Source organism: Canis aureus, chromosome 22 (genome assembly GCF_053574225.1).
Source record: "Canis aureus isolate CA01 chromosome 22, VMU_Caureus_v.1.0, whole genome shotgun sequence".
In the NCBI taxonomy this organism is placed as follows: Eukaryota; Metazoa; Chordata; class Mammalia; order Carnivora; family Canidae; genus Canis; species Canis aureus.
Genome location: NC_135632.1, coordinates 8842882 through 8860240, shown reverse-complemented (window position 1 = coordinate 8860240; position 17359 = coordinate 8842882). Strand labels below are relative to the sequence as shown.

At 34.8% G+C, this 17359-nt stretch overlaps 1 protein-coding gene across 1 annotated transcript in view; it reads left to right on the top strand.

Annotated features, from left to right (window-relative positions):
- The window catches only part of CPA3 (carboxypeptidase A3), a 29119-nt gene extending 12967 nt beyond the window's left edge, over positions 1-16152 (top strand). The window contains exons 6-11 of the mRNA XM_077866076.1: positions 141-242; positions 1549-1659; positions 2879-2969; positions 3973-4175; positions 5973-6057; positions 15601-16152. Coding sequence (XP_077722202.1) covers positions 141-242; positions 1549-1659; positions 2879-2969; positions 3973-4175; positions 5973-6057; positions 15601-15788 — 780 coding nt within the window. The 3' untranslated portion in view covers positions 15789-16152. The remainder of the gene's footprint in view (positions 1-140; positions 243-1548; positions 1660-2878; positions 2970-3972; positions 4176-5972; positions 6058-15600) is intronic.
- Positions 16153-17359: the final 1207 nt, after the last annotated feature.

The following is a 17359-nucleotide window of genomic DNA, read 5'->3' as shown; positions in this document are numbered from 1 at the left end:
GAAAACGGTATATACATACTTAGTTATTCAACAGAAGACAGGGGAAAGAATTGCTTTGAGCATAGGAATGAGTTATTGGACAACAAAGGATCAATGTGTGAGCTCATGCAAAATAATATCTCAAGTTCATTTTTAAATAGGTTGGGAAAGGGGATGAAAGAAGAAAGGCTATTTTTATGGATTGTGGCATTCATGCACGAGAATGGATCTCCCCAGCATTTTGCCAGTGGTTTGTCTATCAGGTAAGTGAATCGGAACGCGCATACAATTCTCCTTTGATTGTCAAATCTCCAGCACTTCACTGAGTGGCAACACCCCTTTCCAAACGAATGCAGTTCCACTTAACTAGAAGGGCCCACATTTGGTGCTGTCAAGAAATAAATGCTCTGGATTTTACTCATCTTTGGGGTTTTTATAAAATTGACACCTTCCTTCAAACGGATTGAATTCCAGCTGACAGTTTTTAAAACTAAATGAATGGGGGGGGGTTGATATGGTTTATCCTACAGTGAAATATGGATAATCATATCACAACCTATGGTCTTGGCCTTTCTTCAGTGAGCTCAAAGCACAGACCTCTAGATATTTAATTGGCCAATCATGCACTTGGAATTTTCATACTTAATTTCCTTTCCAAGTGAAAAATAACTCACATTTTTTTAAAGATAAATCCAGCTTATGAGTTGTTATTCCTCTCATTCTAGTCTATTCTGGCCCCATCTTTTAACTTTCTCTTTTACACCAGCTTTTGCATACAACATGACAATGGCTTTCTGGGCATGGATACTTCCACTAGGAATGAATCTGCCAGAACTGATTTATCCCTGCAGTTGTTTCATCTCTTCCAGCAGATAGCCAAGAGCTCCCCTTACTTGACCTTTAAAGGAATATACAGGTGACAGGGCTACAAGAAATCCCCTGGCTCTGGAACAGATGTACCTGGAAGAGATTTTTCAGGAATGAGAAAGATTTTAGGTAGCCATAGGAAGTATAGATAATTATAGAAACTTGGGATGGGAAATCTGGTGGGAAAAAAAGGAGTTGACTGGACAATCTAAATGCTTGAGGTTTTTTATTAAATGAAATGCTTGAGTTTTTTATTAATGGAATATTTTTTCTTTAATCCTATTTATAATTAATTTATGAATCCTCTCCAAAATTCACATATTTCTATGCTTACAAACTCATTCTATATTTACCTAAAGGATGTGAGGGAAAGAATCCATTTAAAACAAGGTATGCTGCTAATTTTTCACTTGGTCTCTGTTCTTCCTGTAAAACATACCTTGCATGCTATAAGGCGGTATGCTACAGCCTTGACAATTAAGTGACCCTTTAAAGAATATTCAGTTCAATTAATTTCACCAGTCTGAATAAGTGATTTTTACATGGGTCACTTATTTTTATGCTACTTAGGGGAAATATGTTTAAAATCATGTGATGTTGGGCAAATGACAAAAGGAGTGGTAGTTATTACTATTATACCCACAGCTCTCCACATAGTGATAAACTTTACACCAATAGCTAAATTTTTTCCTACTCCTACAGGCAACCAAAACCTATGGAAAAAATAAAATTATGACCAAACTCCTGGACCGAATGAATTTTTATGTTCTTCCTGTATTCAATGTTGATGGATATATTTGGTCATGGACACAGGTAATGGTCTATGGTCTCGTCTGCATTTGAATGATTATAGTATTTACTGACTTTAATGTACATTGACTGCTATGCATTAAGTTTAAGGTTTGAGTAACCAGTTAATTCTACCTCAAACATATTTTTAAGAATTTCAATTTCAGGCTAAGGCAAGCATGATTTCCTGGTTGCATAGGTGTCTTTGAAAAAATATAAAATTTTCGCTACTGAAGCTAGTAATGAAAAAAAATGAAATAAAGCAATAATTATAAAAGAAATGTATGTTATATGATATGGCAAAAGCACATTCTACCTAAAAATATGTCAGTTACAGACATTATGAACACAGTTCTCAAGGCAAAAGGCACTGTATTCCAATCTATCTGAAACAGAATTTGATGTGAAATAAATGTATCAAAAATAAATAAATCTTTTATTTATTTATTAAATAATAAATAAATTTATTTATTTATTAAATAAAAGATGTATATCTGTCCTTTAACAGGATCCTTTATTTACCCACTGTTGCAAAATAAGATTAATACTGAACTTTCAGACAGATACTACCACATTCAGTTCTTTTCTGAAAATTATGTTCTAATAGTGACAATTATGTTCTAATAGTCACAAGCCTATTTTATATCTAAAATCTATAAATGGGGGATCCCTGGGTGGCGCAGCAGTTTGGCGCCTGCCTTTGGCCCAGGGCGTGATCCGGGAGACCCTGGATCGAATCCCACGTCGGGCTCCCAGTGCATGGAGCCTGCTTCTCCCTCTGCCTGTGTCTCTGCTTCTGTGTGTGTGTGTGTGACTATCATAAATAAATAAAAATTTTAAAAATCTCTCTCTGTGTGTGTGACTATCATAAATAAATAAAAATTTAAAAAATAAAATAAAATCTATAAATGGTGAAAGATACAATAAAGTTATAATTTAAATTACAGGTAATTTCAGAACATTGCTGATCATTTTCTAGTACCAAGAACTAATCAACAGTTTTTAAAGCTACCTAAATTATTTTATCAAGGTCTTAGAATATTAATGTAAAAAAACAACATTTCTGAAAATATTGCAAGTTATAGGAAAACAGTATATTTTTTTCTTTATTGAAAGGAACCTCAAGTTAACTAGGTAGATTTCAAATAAAGCTATAGACACCCGCAGAGAGGATCTGAAATGATCAAACTGAAAAATGCAAACTGATCTGATGTAAACACTTCTATCATTCAAAATCCCGCAGAACCGCATGTGGAGAAAAAATCGTTCCAAGAACCAAAACTCCAAATGCATTGGCACTGACCTCAACAGGAACTTTAATGCTTCGTGGAACTGTGAGTAGTAGACTTGATCTCAAAGAAAACAGCTATAAAAGAGCATTCAGATACCAAATTCAGTTAAACCACTACTTATTTCAGTAAAAATATCTCCTGAGTATTAAATTTTCTAATCTAAATAATAAAAGATAATCATCCCTACCTTAGAAATACTATGAATGTTTTGTTATATGGGAGGAAGTGGGAGGGTGGGATTATTTATCAAACCATCTCTTACTTAATACATCTAGCTTGCTAAAAATCAGGCATAATCCAGATGTACAAAAATTCAGATAATCTGAAGAGAGGTCTCAGGTCCCTCCTCTTCCTAGTCTGATAAAAGCTGAGAAATATCAGTGGTTAAAACCAGCATACAGATAGTTCTTCAGATGTTTAGTGAAAAGAAACAGCTGGGGCAAAGAAAGTGAAAAGGTTTAATGGAAATACAATGATAAGCAGAGGCCGGCTACATCAGATGACACTCTAGTTGCTACACAAATGTGACTTCATCATTGCATATATTCAAGGAGTCAATTCATACATTTTTTTCTTTACCTAAATTGGTTGAAAATACCCTCAATTTTTAATTTTATTCTACCAGTAAATATGATAATAACAGCTATCGCTAAGGAAAAGCTGCCTGCTGAAATGGGTTGAAGAAACTCAGACTCAAAATAGGTAATTCATACCAGTCCCCAGCAAGTTAGACTGAGGTTGAAATGAAACTGGGGTCTATCCGGCTCCAGGCTCTGGGATTCTTCTGGTATATTATTCCTATAACCCTGGGAAACAGAGGCAAAACAAATAAGGTTAAGAATATTCCAGTGGGCTGGGTCTGTCACACACTGAGTTGTGTGTACAAAGTTGGTCTGCAATGACTAGGACACCAGAGACATTGAGGCAGCCCTGTAAGCCTGGGAGATGAAAATATGTAAAACATTTTGTGAGCCCACATCAGAAGAGACAGGTGTTTTTCTGATGGGGAACAGACTGTGATCTCATCCACCCATGTCCACTGCAGCTTTTCAGAACACCAAGAATCCATGTGCAAATATATATCGGGGCCCAAAACCAGAGTCTGAGAAAGAGACCAAAGCTGTCACTGACTTCATACGAAGCCATCTGAAATCAATCAAGGCCTATATCACCTTCCACTCTTATTCCCAGATGCTATTGTTTCCCTATGGATATACATCAAAACTGCCATCTAACCATGAGGACCTGGTATGTAGAAAAAAAACTATGGTTATACACTGACAGACACCACCGTTGACTTTTATGAACAACTGCATTATGTTGAAAGAGTTTCACATTTTAATACCAAGGGAAAGAATAAAATTTACCTTAGAGTTAAAATCATTAATTCCTAGATTATTTTTTCATGTGATAAAAAAATATAAATAAATCTTTCAATGTGATTCTACGATAAAGTCAATAGGGAAAATTATCTAAGCCATCCAGAGTAGAATTCCATTACTATACAGATTGTTAAATTAAGCATTTACCATAGCCATACTGTAAAACCACATGCAGCAAAAGTCTAACAGAACAGCAAAGATATCTACTTCTGTCCCTAAAACACCATATTCATGAAAATTCATTGTATTTTTATCCTCCTAATCAACTTGGAAATAATATTCTTTTATATCTAAAGAAAGAACGTTATGAATGTTTGTGAAGCTTCCTCACTGAGAATACACTGTCTTTCAAGAACAAAGGTCCACTATGCATCCTTTTCATTTGTATGAAAACTAATTTGATCATATATGGTTTAAAACAAACAAACAAACAAAACTTCTGCATATGGGTTCCAGTACATCACAAGCACCAGCAATGTGAATATCCATAAAAGGGATATTTTTAATTGCTGTAAAACAAAAGAAATAAAGCAGATAAAGTTCAGTGTCGTAGATCCCATGTGGGGCTGATAAATATAATGCATTCAGTAAAAGCTATGGTTCCAATACTGCCTCATATTTTTAAAAATAATTTTCTTAAAAAGAAGTCACAATTGTCATTTTGACTTCCATCCATTGTATTCCACACAACAGCATTCAATTTCAGTTGCAGCAGAGATTTACCAGTCATTAAAACCATCTTTATATATACAACAAAGAAAATATACAAGCAATATGTGGCCCATACTCATTTATTTAGCCAATATAGTTGAGAATCTGAACCCATGAGTTTGATTAGTTCATGAAAAGCTATAGCAGTGTAATTTCGGTCTGCCCTTAGGAAAATGGTATTATGGATTAAAAATACAAATATATGCAACAAACCATTTTGAGTAAAGAGTTTTTACACAGCAACTAAATTAAGAAAAAACTTATCTTTTGGTCATACACATTACACATACAAACTAAAAATAAATCTTCATTGAGGGTACAAATATGTTAGTTACTATATTCTATTAAAATTCATTCCAATAATCATTCTCCTAGCATGAAAAACTAATGTGTATTAAAGGTCATGAAATGCATTCACCCTAGAAGAGAAACTTTAATTTAACAACTATTTTAAAGAAGAGTCAACCACATTTCTTCCTTCGACATGCTAAAATCCAATGTGGAAAAAGTCCTTTTGGCAGTGTGGCACCCATAAAAACAAAGGAAGTAGGAACATGGGAGAAACTGACTTTGGAAGAGACAAATATCTACAACCAAAAAGTATCTGAAAGGGAGTACAAAGAATGTGTTTTTTACAAGAAACGACAAAAGGAAGAAAGTAGGGAAAGGGAGGAGAAGAAGGAATGAGAGAGGGTGAAACAAGAGAGAGAGAAGAAAGAGTAGAAATCCAAAATGAGATATGGCATTACTGTTTGTAACTGATTTCACATTTAGAAGTCTTCACAATGATAATATATCTTACCAAAAATAAATTTCTCATTTAACCACGGATTTTATTTTGATCTTCAATTGCCAAATAACCAGTAAAATTTACTTTTTTAAAATCCCCAACAAATTAATAGCACTTACATGGTTTCTTATCAATCCAATTCTAACTTTCCTTTTTCTCCAGGACAAAGTTGCAAAGATCGGCACAGATGTTCTAGCAACTCGATATGAAACCCGCTACATCTATGGCCCAATAGCATCAACTTACTGTAAGTTTTTCCTATTACTTATTGTTATTTTCCCTAATTCTTTTTATAAATATTAAAGGAAATTTTAGAATTTGTAAGTTAGGATTAGAACATCTAGAATTGCTCATTATACTTCAATTTTAACAGGTGATTCTGAATTACATGTGAATCCAGGGGATACATTTTGCCCTTTGTGGGGGATAAGATTTTTCTGAAAAGCAAATTACATTGAACTTTTACGAGGTTACAAGGTCAATAGAAATTGTTAAATCAATATGAAGTTATGGTTTAATTTATCCACCTTCCTGTTCCCCAACAACAACATTTATCCTCACAGGAACTGAAGAGAATTAGTTGGGGCAAACTCAACAGTTTTGTTGTTATTGTTGCTGTTTAATTGGACTCTCCTTTTTCGGCCTTGACCCTATGCAAGCACAGTCTTCCCTAGCTCCTGTAGGAAAATAAGCAGGGCAAAATTTCAGTCACTTTGATCAGGTGAAACTAGATTCTTGTCCTTCTCACCAGCCCCTTCCTAGTGTGTTAAACTGAGATTTATGTAGCAGATTAAGAAAGAGGTATAAAGAAAGGTTCTAGTTCTGTTGCTTTTGTTTTAGTGTCTAAGCACCTCTTACTCTTCGCTATTTTCAGACTTTGTGTGTTTTTTTAATTAATGACAGATCTCTGACAAGTCAGTCACTGTGGCTGGCCCTTGATTTAACAATCTCAATTAATTGTCACAACATCCTATGAGGTAGGCTATCCTTGTAACTGGCTAAACTGGGATTTAGTCCCAAGTTTCAACAAAACCAAAACCCATGATCTTGACCACGGTGCATGATGGTTTCTCATTTGGTTTCTGTAGCTAACATAACCAGGTATTTCTATTTTTAAGCAATGAAAAGAAATCCATTCATTTTCACCAAAGACCATTAATTCAGATCATGGGAAGTAAAATTGTTTTTTCCCCTATGGCAAGATCCCACTGATCTTAGTTTGGAAATATTCAGTAGAAAAATGCCTTGTCTCCAAATAATTTCTCAGCTTCAATCCTCAGAACTGAAGAATGGAAAATTCCCAATGAACTGCTTATGAAACATTAACTTCTTAGCAAAACTTAATTCCTTAAAAGGAAGGATTACACTTCAGGTCTCTTATCAGACCACATAATATCTAGCACAATGCAGGGCATGGAACAACAGCAAAATTAATACCCATAAACTTGCTCAATTAAAAAAACACCCTGACTAATCCAAAAAGAGTGAACGTGGGTTGAAACCACAAGACTAGACTCAATTTAGCCGCATCACTCTCTAGAGCCATGACATCCAATATTTTTAGCATGAAGACTGCTATTTAACCTTTAAACATTTCATGAACAACCCACCACCAAATACCTATACTTATTTCCATTATGCTTTTTAAATTTGTGGACTGAAAAAAAGAAATATATATACACACATACATATGTGAATCCATGGATTCCTTGCAATAATTCTAGCTGGCCACACCTTATAAACTACTTCCCTAACCCAAGATACAAGTATAAACCTGGAACTAACATCTATACCCTAGGTAATTGCTAATTGTTATAGAAATTTAAAATGCCAGAATCATCACATACAACTTCTAGAGTCAACTTACTGGAAGCTCCTTTGGTGGAATTAGAAAAATGGCCAAAAAAACAAATAAGTCCCATTCCTAAAGAACATTAATCAGCAATTACCTATCAACCAATAGTTGCTAAAAGGCTGAAGAAAAAGTGACACAATCACTAACATCCAAATAGATCTCTCGCTGCAACACAACCATGCTAGACATTCATTACACATACAAGTGGATGGGAATAAGATTTCAAAGATGATATACTCAGTTATGTAAGTGGACCAAAAGTGAGCAAAGTTAAGAACAAGAGGACAGACTAGAACACCAGTTTAAAATGGCAGGCTTCTTAATGGATACTGAGAAATTGCAGGACCAGACAAACTAGATATTCTTGGCAGCAAAGAACGAAGTGGTCCAAATAGGAGCACACTTTGCAAAAGGCAACTAGAACACCAAAGGATTTCTACTATCACACTTTCCACGTATATATATATGCTATGTAGATTTACATATATATGCAAATTATGAGCATACTAAAGCTATGCATGGCATTGTATCACAGTCATTTAAGGGTAAGAATTTATGGAATGCCTCCCTCATAGTCCAGAATTTTGGAGTTTTGAGAGATAGGTTAGAAGAATTAAGACATAATAACCGCTCTCAAGAGGTAGATTCTAATTGGGAGAAACAGATAGCCAAAAATACCATGGCTCCAAGCCATCATGTATCACTTTCAAAATGAGAAGATAGGGGGAAGAGGAATTACTATTCTGTACAACTGTATAGCAGTATTTTAAATTTAAGTTTTTTTAATTATATTAAAAGATTTTTTTTAAATGCAGATTTTAAAAGAATTGCCTCTTCCATACAGGGCTGCAGCAGCTTGATAGATGTTTAAAATTTTTTAGGAGTGACTGCTTTAATAAAACATCTGACTGAATGTTAATCAAACATTCATGAGAAGCAGGGGGTAGCAACATGTTGTTGACTTGGTAAGAACAGGAAAGAAAAGCACTCCACAATTAAAGTTTAGTTATTCCAGTACCCTGGTTGTCACTTAACAAGTCCCAGGACGTGGGAAAAGCATCTATATAGCATTTGCTGGTGGTTTTCCCTCTTTGATTTGATGGAGACCAAAGAAAAAGGACCGAGGGAACATTTTTAAACCCCAAATTATGGAGAGACCTCTGACCTCCAGAAAAAATAAGTTTGCAATTTGAACCTAAGAAACAAATATAGCAAATAAATTAAAATAATAAAATCTGAAATCAGGAGGAAATCTAGGAGATTATCTAATTCAAGGTTTTCAAGCCTGACTTCCCATCGGAATCATCTGAGCATTTAAAACATGTGGCTGAATAGGCCCCACCCCCTCCCCCAGAAATTCTGATTTCATTAGTTTGTGGTGGGGGCCAGTCACTTGCATTTTTTTAAACTACCCAAAGTGAAACTAGGTTTGAGAACCACTGGTCTAAGCATAAACCCTCATTTATAGACTATAAAAATAAGACAGAAAGAGGGATGCCTGGGTGGCTCAGTGGTTGAATGCCTCCCTTCGGCCCAGGGCAGGATACTGGAGTCCCGGGATCCAGGCCCACATCGGGCTCCCTGAATGGAGCCTGCTTCTCCCTCTGCCTGTGTCTCTGCCTCTCTCTCTGTGTCTCTAATGAACAAATAAATAAAATTTTTTAAGAAAAAAATAAGATACAGAACAATTTTATCAATTTGGAGAAATATAGGAACAAAGATTAGCATTCCAGACCAGAGTCAAATGGTATATATACTACCTACTTTGCCACAAAGCAACAATGTTTAGATGGCACAAAAACTGATGTAAAAAAAAAAAAAAACAAAAAAAAACAAAACAAAACAAAAAAAACAACAACAACAACTGATGTAAAAGATTGTGAAATGTTTACATTTGTATATTGGTGACCTATCCAATCCTTTATCATCTTAGAAATAACTGAACTGAACAACTGAACATTGTACCTAGTTAGTAAGACTAGTTCACTGAATTGATAGAAACATATAGCTTGCATCATTAATATCATCTGTGAATCACATCATAAATTAAAAAGTTAATTTCAAAGTGTCTTTCTTGTTGCCTTCCTCACACACCAAATTGTTAGATCTGCTCCAACCCAGTCTCTCAACCCAGTACTGTTTTCCACACTCTGTACCACTCTACAGTGTGAAAAAGAGAAAATCAAGTTCTCAAATTTGTAGCTCACAACACCCAATCTCTATCTACTAAGATATTCAAGCTAAGGTTATATTAAGGGGCAACAAGAATGCAAAGTTTATGCCCACATTCCTCTAGCTTAGCTCTTGCTTCAATTAGAACTTTCACTTAGTATTGACACAAAAGTGCCGGTTATTATGTTTAATGCAGGTCAATAATACTTTCTTCAAAAACACGTTAAGCCACCAGCATTGTTATGTAGATTCCTGTGGGCTGAAACCAGATTCCTAGCTTGGTTCAGTTTTATTCTGACTTGGTTGGTTTTTTTTAAAGATTTTATTTATTCATTCATGAGAGAGACAGAGAGAGAGAGAGAGAGAGAGGCAGAGACACAGGCAGAGGGAGAAGCAGGCTCCATGCAGGGAGCCTGATGCAGGACTCGATCCCAGGACTCCAGGATCACACTGTGGGCTGAAGGCAGGCACTAAACCACTGAGCCACCCAGGGATCCCCTATTCTGACTTGCTTTGATGGTATTACAGTAAGTTCTGTACATCTAATATGCCTTGAAAGGCATAGAATTTTTTTAATGACGTTAAAAAAATCTTAACAAAAAAATTATCTTGTAGAACTCAAAGAAGAGCTTTCATTGGGAGGACTATAGATTGACATATAGTAGATAGGACAATATAATGGTTAATAGCACAAACTCTGAGGACATGCAGCTTGGGTTTGATTCCTGACACAACCTTTGAGCAAATTGTTCAGTCTCTTCTAAATTTCCTCTTCTGTAAAGCAGTTGGCGCTTAAATCCTAAAGTTGTGATAGAAATTTATGAAATGAGTTACATATATAAAGCAATAAAGGGTACCTGATATTTAGCAAGTGGTTATTATATTTTATAAATATATATACATATTTTGGTAAATATAGAGGTAGATAAATAAAAGGCTAAATATCGTGTTCAATAGATTAAGTTCTATAAAAATGTATTCTTACAAGTAGAAAGCTTTCATTGTTGCATTTATTTTATGCCTTATGTGGTTTTTGTTTGCAAATTTAACGTTTTGAAGATACAAAAAGTAGTATCATAAAAGAAAATGTGTTACACTCAATAACATCACACAATTATGAAGAATCACAAATTATATACATTCTCAATAACCACTATTAATCTTAATGAGAAATTTCACATAAAATAAATCTGTCAAAGTGAAATAGCCATACTCTTTAACACTTAAATCACTATTCCCTATTTGCAGTTCCCCATTTAACTGCAAACAGGGAACTAGTACAGCTAGAAATTGGCCTACTTTATTAAAATGCCTAGCACACTCTAAATCACCATACAAGATACAATTCCTACTCAACCTACCTCTATTGCTATCAAATTTAACGTGCCATTTTCTAATGAACTTAAATCTAACTCTAGCTAAAAATGAGAGACTTCTTGATCACTAAAGCCAATAGTTATTTCAGTTCACAAACTCCCTACAACACTGGACCCTGTTGATATCCCTTCTTCTTGCCATTCCTTTGCCTTCTTTACAATGGATTGCCTCCTCCTCCTTCTTTCTACTCTGTCTCCGCTGACTGCCTCTAAAAGTAGACATTTTCAAGAAAACAGGTACACTATGCACGTACTACACTGGGTTCTCTCTTCAATTCTCTCCTCCTCTTTCTGCTTCTTCCTCATGAGGGAAGTGCTCTCTATCCTACAGGCTAGAATCCTCATTTACCACCTAGAGGCACCAGGTGGCCAAGCTAAGGGGATCACCTTTCACCCATGTAGTAGTTATCTGCTGCCATCAATGGGAAACCAGCAGCAGCACCAGGGGAACCAACCAGACCAAAATAGCAATGCAAAGATTCTAAAAACCATATTGTCACTGTAACCACAAGTTACAAAAGAAGACCAGGGCCTGCATGCTAAGTCTAAAGAGGGTAAATGATCGCTAAAATAGATTTCAGATAAGATTTAAGATTTAACATAATAGTCAGAATGTCCAGGATACAAGGAAAAAAATCACTTGTCACAGCAAAAATGAGGAAAAATCACATCATGAATGAGATAAAACAATCAACAGATGTCAACACTGAGATGACTTACATGTTGGAATCATCTAAGAAGAATTTCAAAGTCACCATCATAAAAATGCTTCAACAAGCAATTAGATAGCCTTGAAACAAATGAAAATACAGAAAATCTCACCCCCAAAATGCAAGATATGAAAAGGAACCAAATGGAAATCACCGCACTGGAAAATAACTTAAATTCTTACAAACTAACTGAAAGGGTTCAATAGCATAATGAATATGACAGAGAGAAGAATCAATGAACTTGGAGACAGAATAAGAATTCAGCCAGTCTGAATAGATATAACAAATTGAAAAAAAGATGAGCAAAGCTTTAGGGAGCTGAGATGCAGTAACAAAAGACAATATTCATATTATCAAAGTCTCAGAAGAACAGAAGTAAAGTGAGAATGGAAAAAATTATGAAAAAATAAAGACTGAAATTTATTAAATTTCCTAAAAACATAAACCAACATACCAAAAAGCTGAGTGAATGCCAAACAAATAAACTCAAAGAAACTCACATTGAGTACATCATAATTAAAATTCTGAAAACTAAAGACAAAGAAAAAACTCTTGAAAGCAACTAGACAGAAACAATATAGAGGGGAAAGCAATTCAAATGACAGAAGATTTCTCGTTGAAACCATGGAAAGCTAAAACAAGATGACAATATTTTTCAAGTGTTATAAGTAAAGAACTACCAACCCTAAATTCTATATTCAATAAAAAATATCCTTCAGAAGTAAAAAGGAAATAAAGACATTCTCAAAGAAAGGAAAACTAAGAGAATTCATCACCCAAAGACCCACCCTTTAAAAATGGCTAAAGGAGGCTGTCCAAATAAGAACGAAATATAAGAGGAGAAGCCTTAAAACTAGAGAAAGGAAGCAAGAACAAAAGATTAGATAAAGAATGAGTCAGTGAATGAAAGACTATCTTTCTCTTCATGATAGTGGAATCACAAAATATAACTCCATTTGACGTGGTGCTCTATGCATGTACAAAAGTACTCAAGATGGTTATATTTAAAAAAAGGAAGATGAAAAGAACCTAAATGCAAGTAAGATTTCTACATGTCACTTGATATGGCAAAACACTGATATTAGCAGATGATGGTAAATTATATGTGTATGTTCTAAGACCTAGAGTAATGACTAAGAAAAAAACTATACAAAGTGATATATCCAAAAATGTTATTATAAGTAAATAGAATAGAAATAGAATAAAAATAGAATCCTTAAAATGTTCATTTAAGAAAAAGTAAAGAAAAACAGAGGAATGAAAAACAAGGGAACAAATAAAAATCAAACAATAAGATGGCAGATTTAAGTCATATCAATAATTTACCTAAAGATATTAAATAAAAACAAATTGACAGGGTGGATTTAAAAACTACAATTGAACAATATGCTATCTACAATAAACTCACTTTAAATATAACAGAAACTGAGAGGCTAGAAAGATATATATATATATATCATGCAAATGTTAATCAAAGGAGAAGTGGCCATATTAAATATCAGATAAAGTAAATTCAGACCAAAGAAATTTGCTAGAAACAAAGAGGGACATTAATGAAGACAAAAGGATCGATCCACTAAAAAAAAATAATGATCCTGAATGTGTGCAAGCTGATTTCACCTATCATGTTTCTGCCAATACCTTTAAAATTCATTTTCACAAGCTCCTTCCTAAATGTGGCTGATGCTAAACATTATTTTGTCTTCTCTCCTTTATCCTTTCTTTTCCCCATCACTATCTGAGTTCCTATTTCTGTTAATAATTTGTAGATTGTTTTCAGCCATGCAGACTGAAATCTCGATCATTTTTGTCAGATTCTGTGACTCTTCGTTTCCAGTGTTTCTGACGTAAAGCCCTCAATGCTATCCCTAATGTGGTGACTACATAAGTTCAGGTTTTCATTTCACAATACCTCCTGACTGGTCTCTACTCTTTCCAGCCCAGGTTAACCATCCTCAGTGCAACACTAAAATAACTACTATTGCCTCCCAAAAAAAAAAAAAAAAACACCATGTCCTAATGTATCAGGTTTTCTGAGCTTTGCCCACAAACTCTCACTACTCCATTGGTTCCAGTCCAGCTGGATCTCATTGGTCCCTAAAACGGCCTCCATGCTTTTCCATCTTTGCAGCTCACTGACCAGAATGCCCTTCTTCCATTTCCATCTGGAAAAATACCTTTCAAGGCTCTCCATCAAGAAGGTGGTATTTAGTAGGCATTGGACATTGTACCTTCCTTATGGTACTTACATATTATTCCCTGTCTCTACTGATTTGCATCTTTGACTTCTCTCCCCTAAACAGTAAGTTTGCAAAGACACCAATATCATCTTTGTCTTTGCACCCTGCACAGATGTCCTCCATAGTGCCAAGTAAAGTGCACTGTGAATATTAAAACTTTAATCAATATTTGAATAGTTTAAGATCTAATCCTCTTTCTACCGAAATATTTCTTCTCTCTTTCATCGCCTTTAGCTTTGAATTTTCATCATCCAAACCTAAAATATTAATATTAGTTAAACTCATTACTTGTCCTAGAACATAAATAATTTTATGCACAAGAAAGCAGTTTTCTTATTATGCAAAACAAAATATACATAAATGCATTTGTAGTATATATATATATATGCACTTGTACAAACCTCACATGTACACAGATTATAGATATCTCTTTAGATTTTCAAATAATAATATTCTTAGTAAAATCTCATAAAAACTGACATTGAGGGCAGCCCAGGTGGCTCCGCGGTTTAGCGCTGCCTTCAGCCCGGGGACTGATCCTGGGGATCCAGGATCGAGTCCCACATCGGGCTCCCTACATGGAGCCTGCTTATCCCTCTGCCTGTGTCTCTCCCTCTTTGTGTGTGTGTATGTGTGTGTGTGACTTATGAATAAAGAAATAAAATCTTAAAAAAAAAACCTGACATTGAAAAGTTGGATAAAGAGATTAAATACATCCTTAAAAATAATTGATTTAAGCTTTCTTGGTCTTTTAACTATAAAAATAGTTAATCCAAGCAACATGAATAGAAAGAGACCTGAACTATTTTAAAAAATCTACTTTTGCCTAGCTTGTGTGAATGATTCTTTGTTGAGTTTTCAGTGCCCAGAGACCCTCCTCAGTTGGTTTCTACAGCTACTTGCACTTGCCTAGACCACCTCCATCTGCAATACTATATGCCCAATACTATATGCAATACTATAAACTCAATTTAGAGTACTGACCCAAGCAAAATATTATTTTGAAAATGCAGCACAGGGCAGCCTGGGTGGCTTAGCAGTTTAGTGCTGCATTCAGCCCAGGGCCTGATCCTGGAGACCCAGGATCGAGTCCCACGCCAGGCTCCCTACATGGAGCGTGCTTCTCCCTCTGCCTGTGTCTCTGCCTCTGTGTGTGTGTGTGTGTGGGTGGGTGTGGGTGTGGGTGTTTCATTAATAAATAAATAAAATCTTAAAAAAGAAAATGCAGCACATATTTAAAATCTGTGGTGGATCCCAAAACCATGATTATGTTTTACTCTACACTCTATACTATGTAGACCACTATTGCCATTCATTACTGCAATTAACTGTACACATAATTATTTTTTACTGCTAATTTTACACCAGTGAATTTCTATTTCAAGAAAAACATTAGCATTTGTTTCTAATTAAATATTTATTGCTTATGTTTTACAGACCCGACATCAGGTTCTTCTTTAGACTGGGCTTACAACGTGGGCATCAAACACACATTTGCCTTTGAACTCCGAGATAAAGGCAAATATGGTTTTCTCCTTCCAGAATCTCTGATAAAGTCAACCTGTAAAGAAACCTTGCTAGCTGTTAAATTTATTGCCAAATATATTCTCAAGCATACTTCCTAAAGAAGTGGACTCAGTTAGGAATAAGTCAAATAACCCTTCTTTGTGCCTTTTATCAGAAAGTCAATCTTCAATTATCCCTAGATATAGCTTCCACATTACCTGAAGTGATCCCTCTCTTGCTCACTTAAGTCCTTTGTTTTTATTTACTTTTAATAGCACCTTAACAAATAGCTTTAAGTTTTCAACTACCTTTCTTTGCTCCACATAAAGTTTGAACCCAGTAAAAAGTATTGAGTGTTTTGAAACATGATATACGGTGAGTCACAGAAAAGAAATGAGAATTTCAGTTTCTCCAGAATCAGGTTTTCCATGTGGCTTCATCATTTCATGTACTAATATAATAAAATAAACTATTCCAAATGCATTTTCTATTTTTTGATAAATTATACTCTTTACATTTCTCTACTAGCATTAATAATCAATATTAATGTCTCATGAAGTCTGTTAATAAGAAATAATATCTTCAATTCAAATACATATTTTGCCTGCATATATATTTCTTTTTAATAGTAGACATTGTTTATATCTTCACAATAGCAAAAGGATGTCCTAGCAGGAAATAAAGTGTTCATACAGTGCTTCAAACAACCAATCCAGTTCTCATCAACATAATGTATATTAAATTCAAAATTGTTTAATTTAGCCTGCCATATTACAAGGAAACCACCTGCCAAAACATCTCTTGGTAGTTACAGACACAGCCAAAACAGTCTGGTCAGCTGTGAGCTCTGCTCTCAAAATGAATGGGGGAAAAAAACTAGAAATGTGGTACAAGTGTAAGAGAGAAAGTCACGTTGATAAAAAAGCAATTAGAGTAACTTATACTTTTATACTGTTTATAATCCTATTGTTTAAGATAGAGTTATAAAATACCTCCCCCTCCCCACCCCACCCCCACCGCCTCCAGCACTACGATTTTTCAATGCCTCATCATCTGAACAACAGCAGTGTCTACATTCTAGAAATTCAAAACACAGACACCTGGCCTGAATTTGAGGGACAAGTAAAGAGTTCCTTGACTTCCTACAAACTGACTTCTCATAACACTCTGGACAAAATTTTTGAAGATCCTCAAAGATCCTAAGAAACCAGGTAAACGAGTAAGCTGAAACATTCCTCATTAATCCATAAAAGAAAGAATGCCATCAAATCTACAAAGTGATGGTATTTCTGATAGTTACGAGGTAGGTAAATGCTTCCCATGAAAAACTGTATAGAGGAAACCAATATAAACTAACAAAAATGCTTTATAGGTAGAGGAGGGAAAGGTGACAAGAGTCAAGAAAGTAAAAGGCAGAACAGTGGTTATGAGATTACACTGCCTCTTATTAAAAATCAATATCAAGCCTAAATATTTAGCATTCAAAACTGGCTCAGAAAATGGAAATGTAAATTCATTCCATCAAATAAACCATATGGCAAGTATTCACTCACTCACTCTTACTCAACTGAGAAAGAACTGAAAGAAATTTTAGCCTTAAAATTTACATAAATATTTTTTTTACATAAATATTTCTAATTCCAGTGGGTCTTTAGGTGGAAGAGGTAAGAAAGATAATCCCAATTGTTGA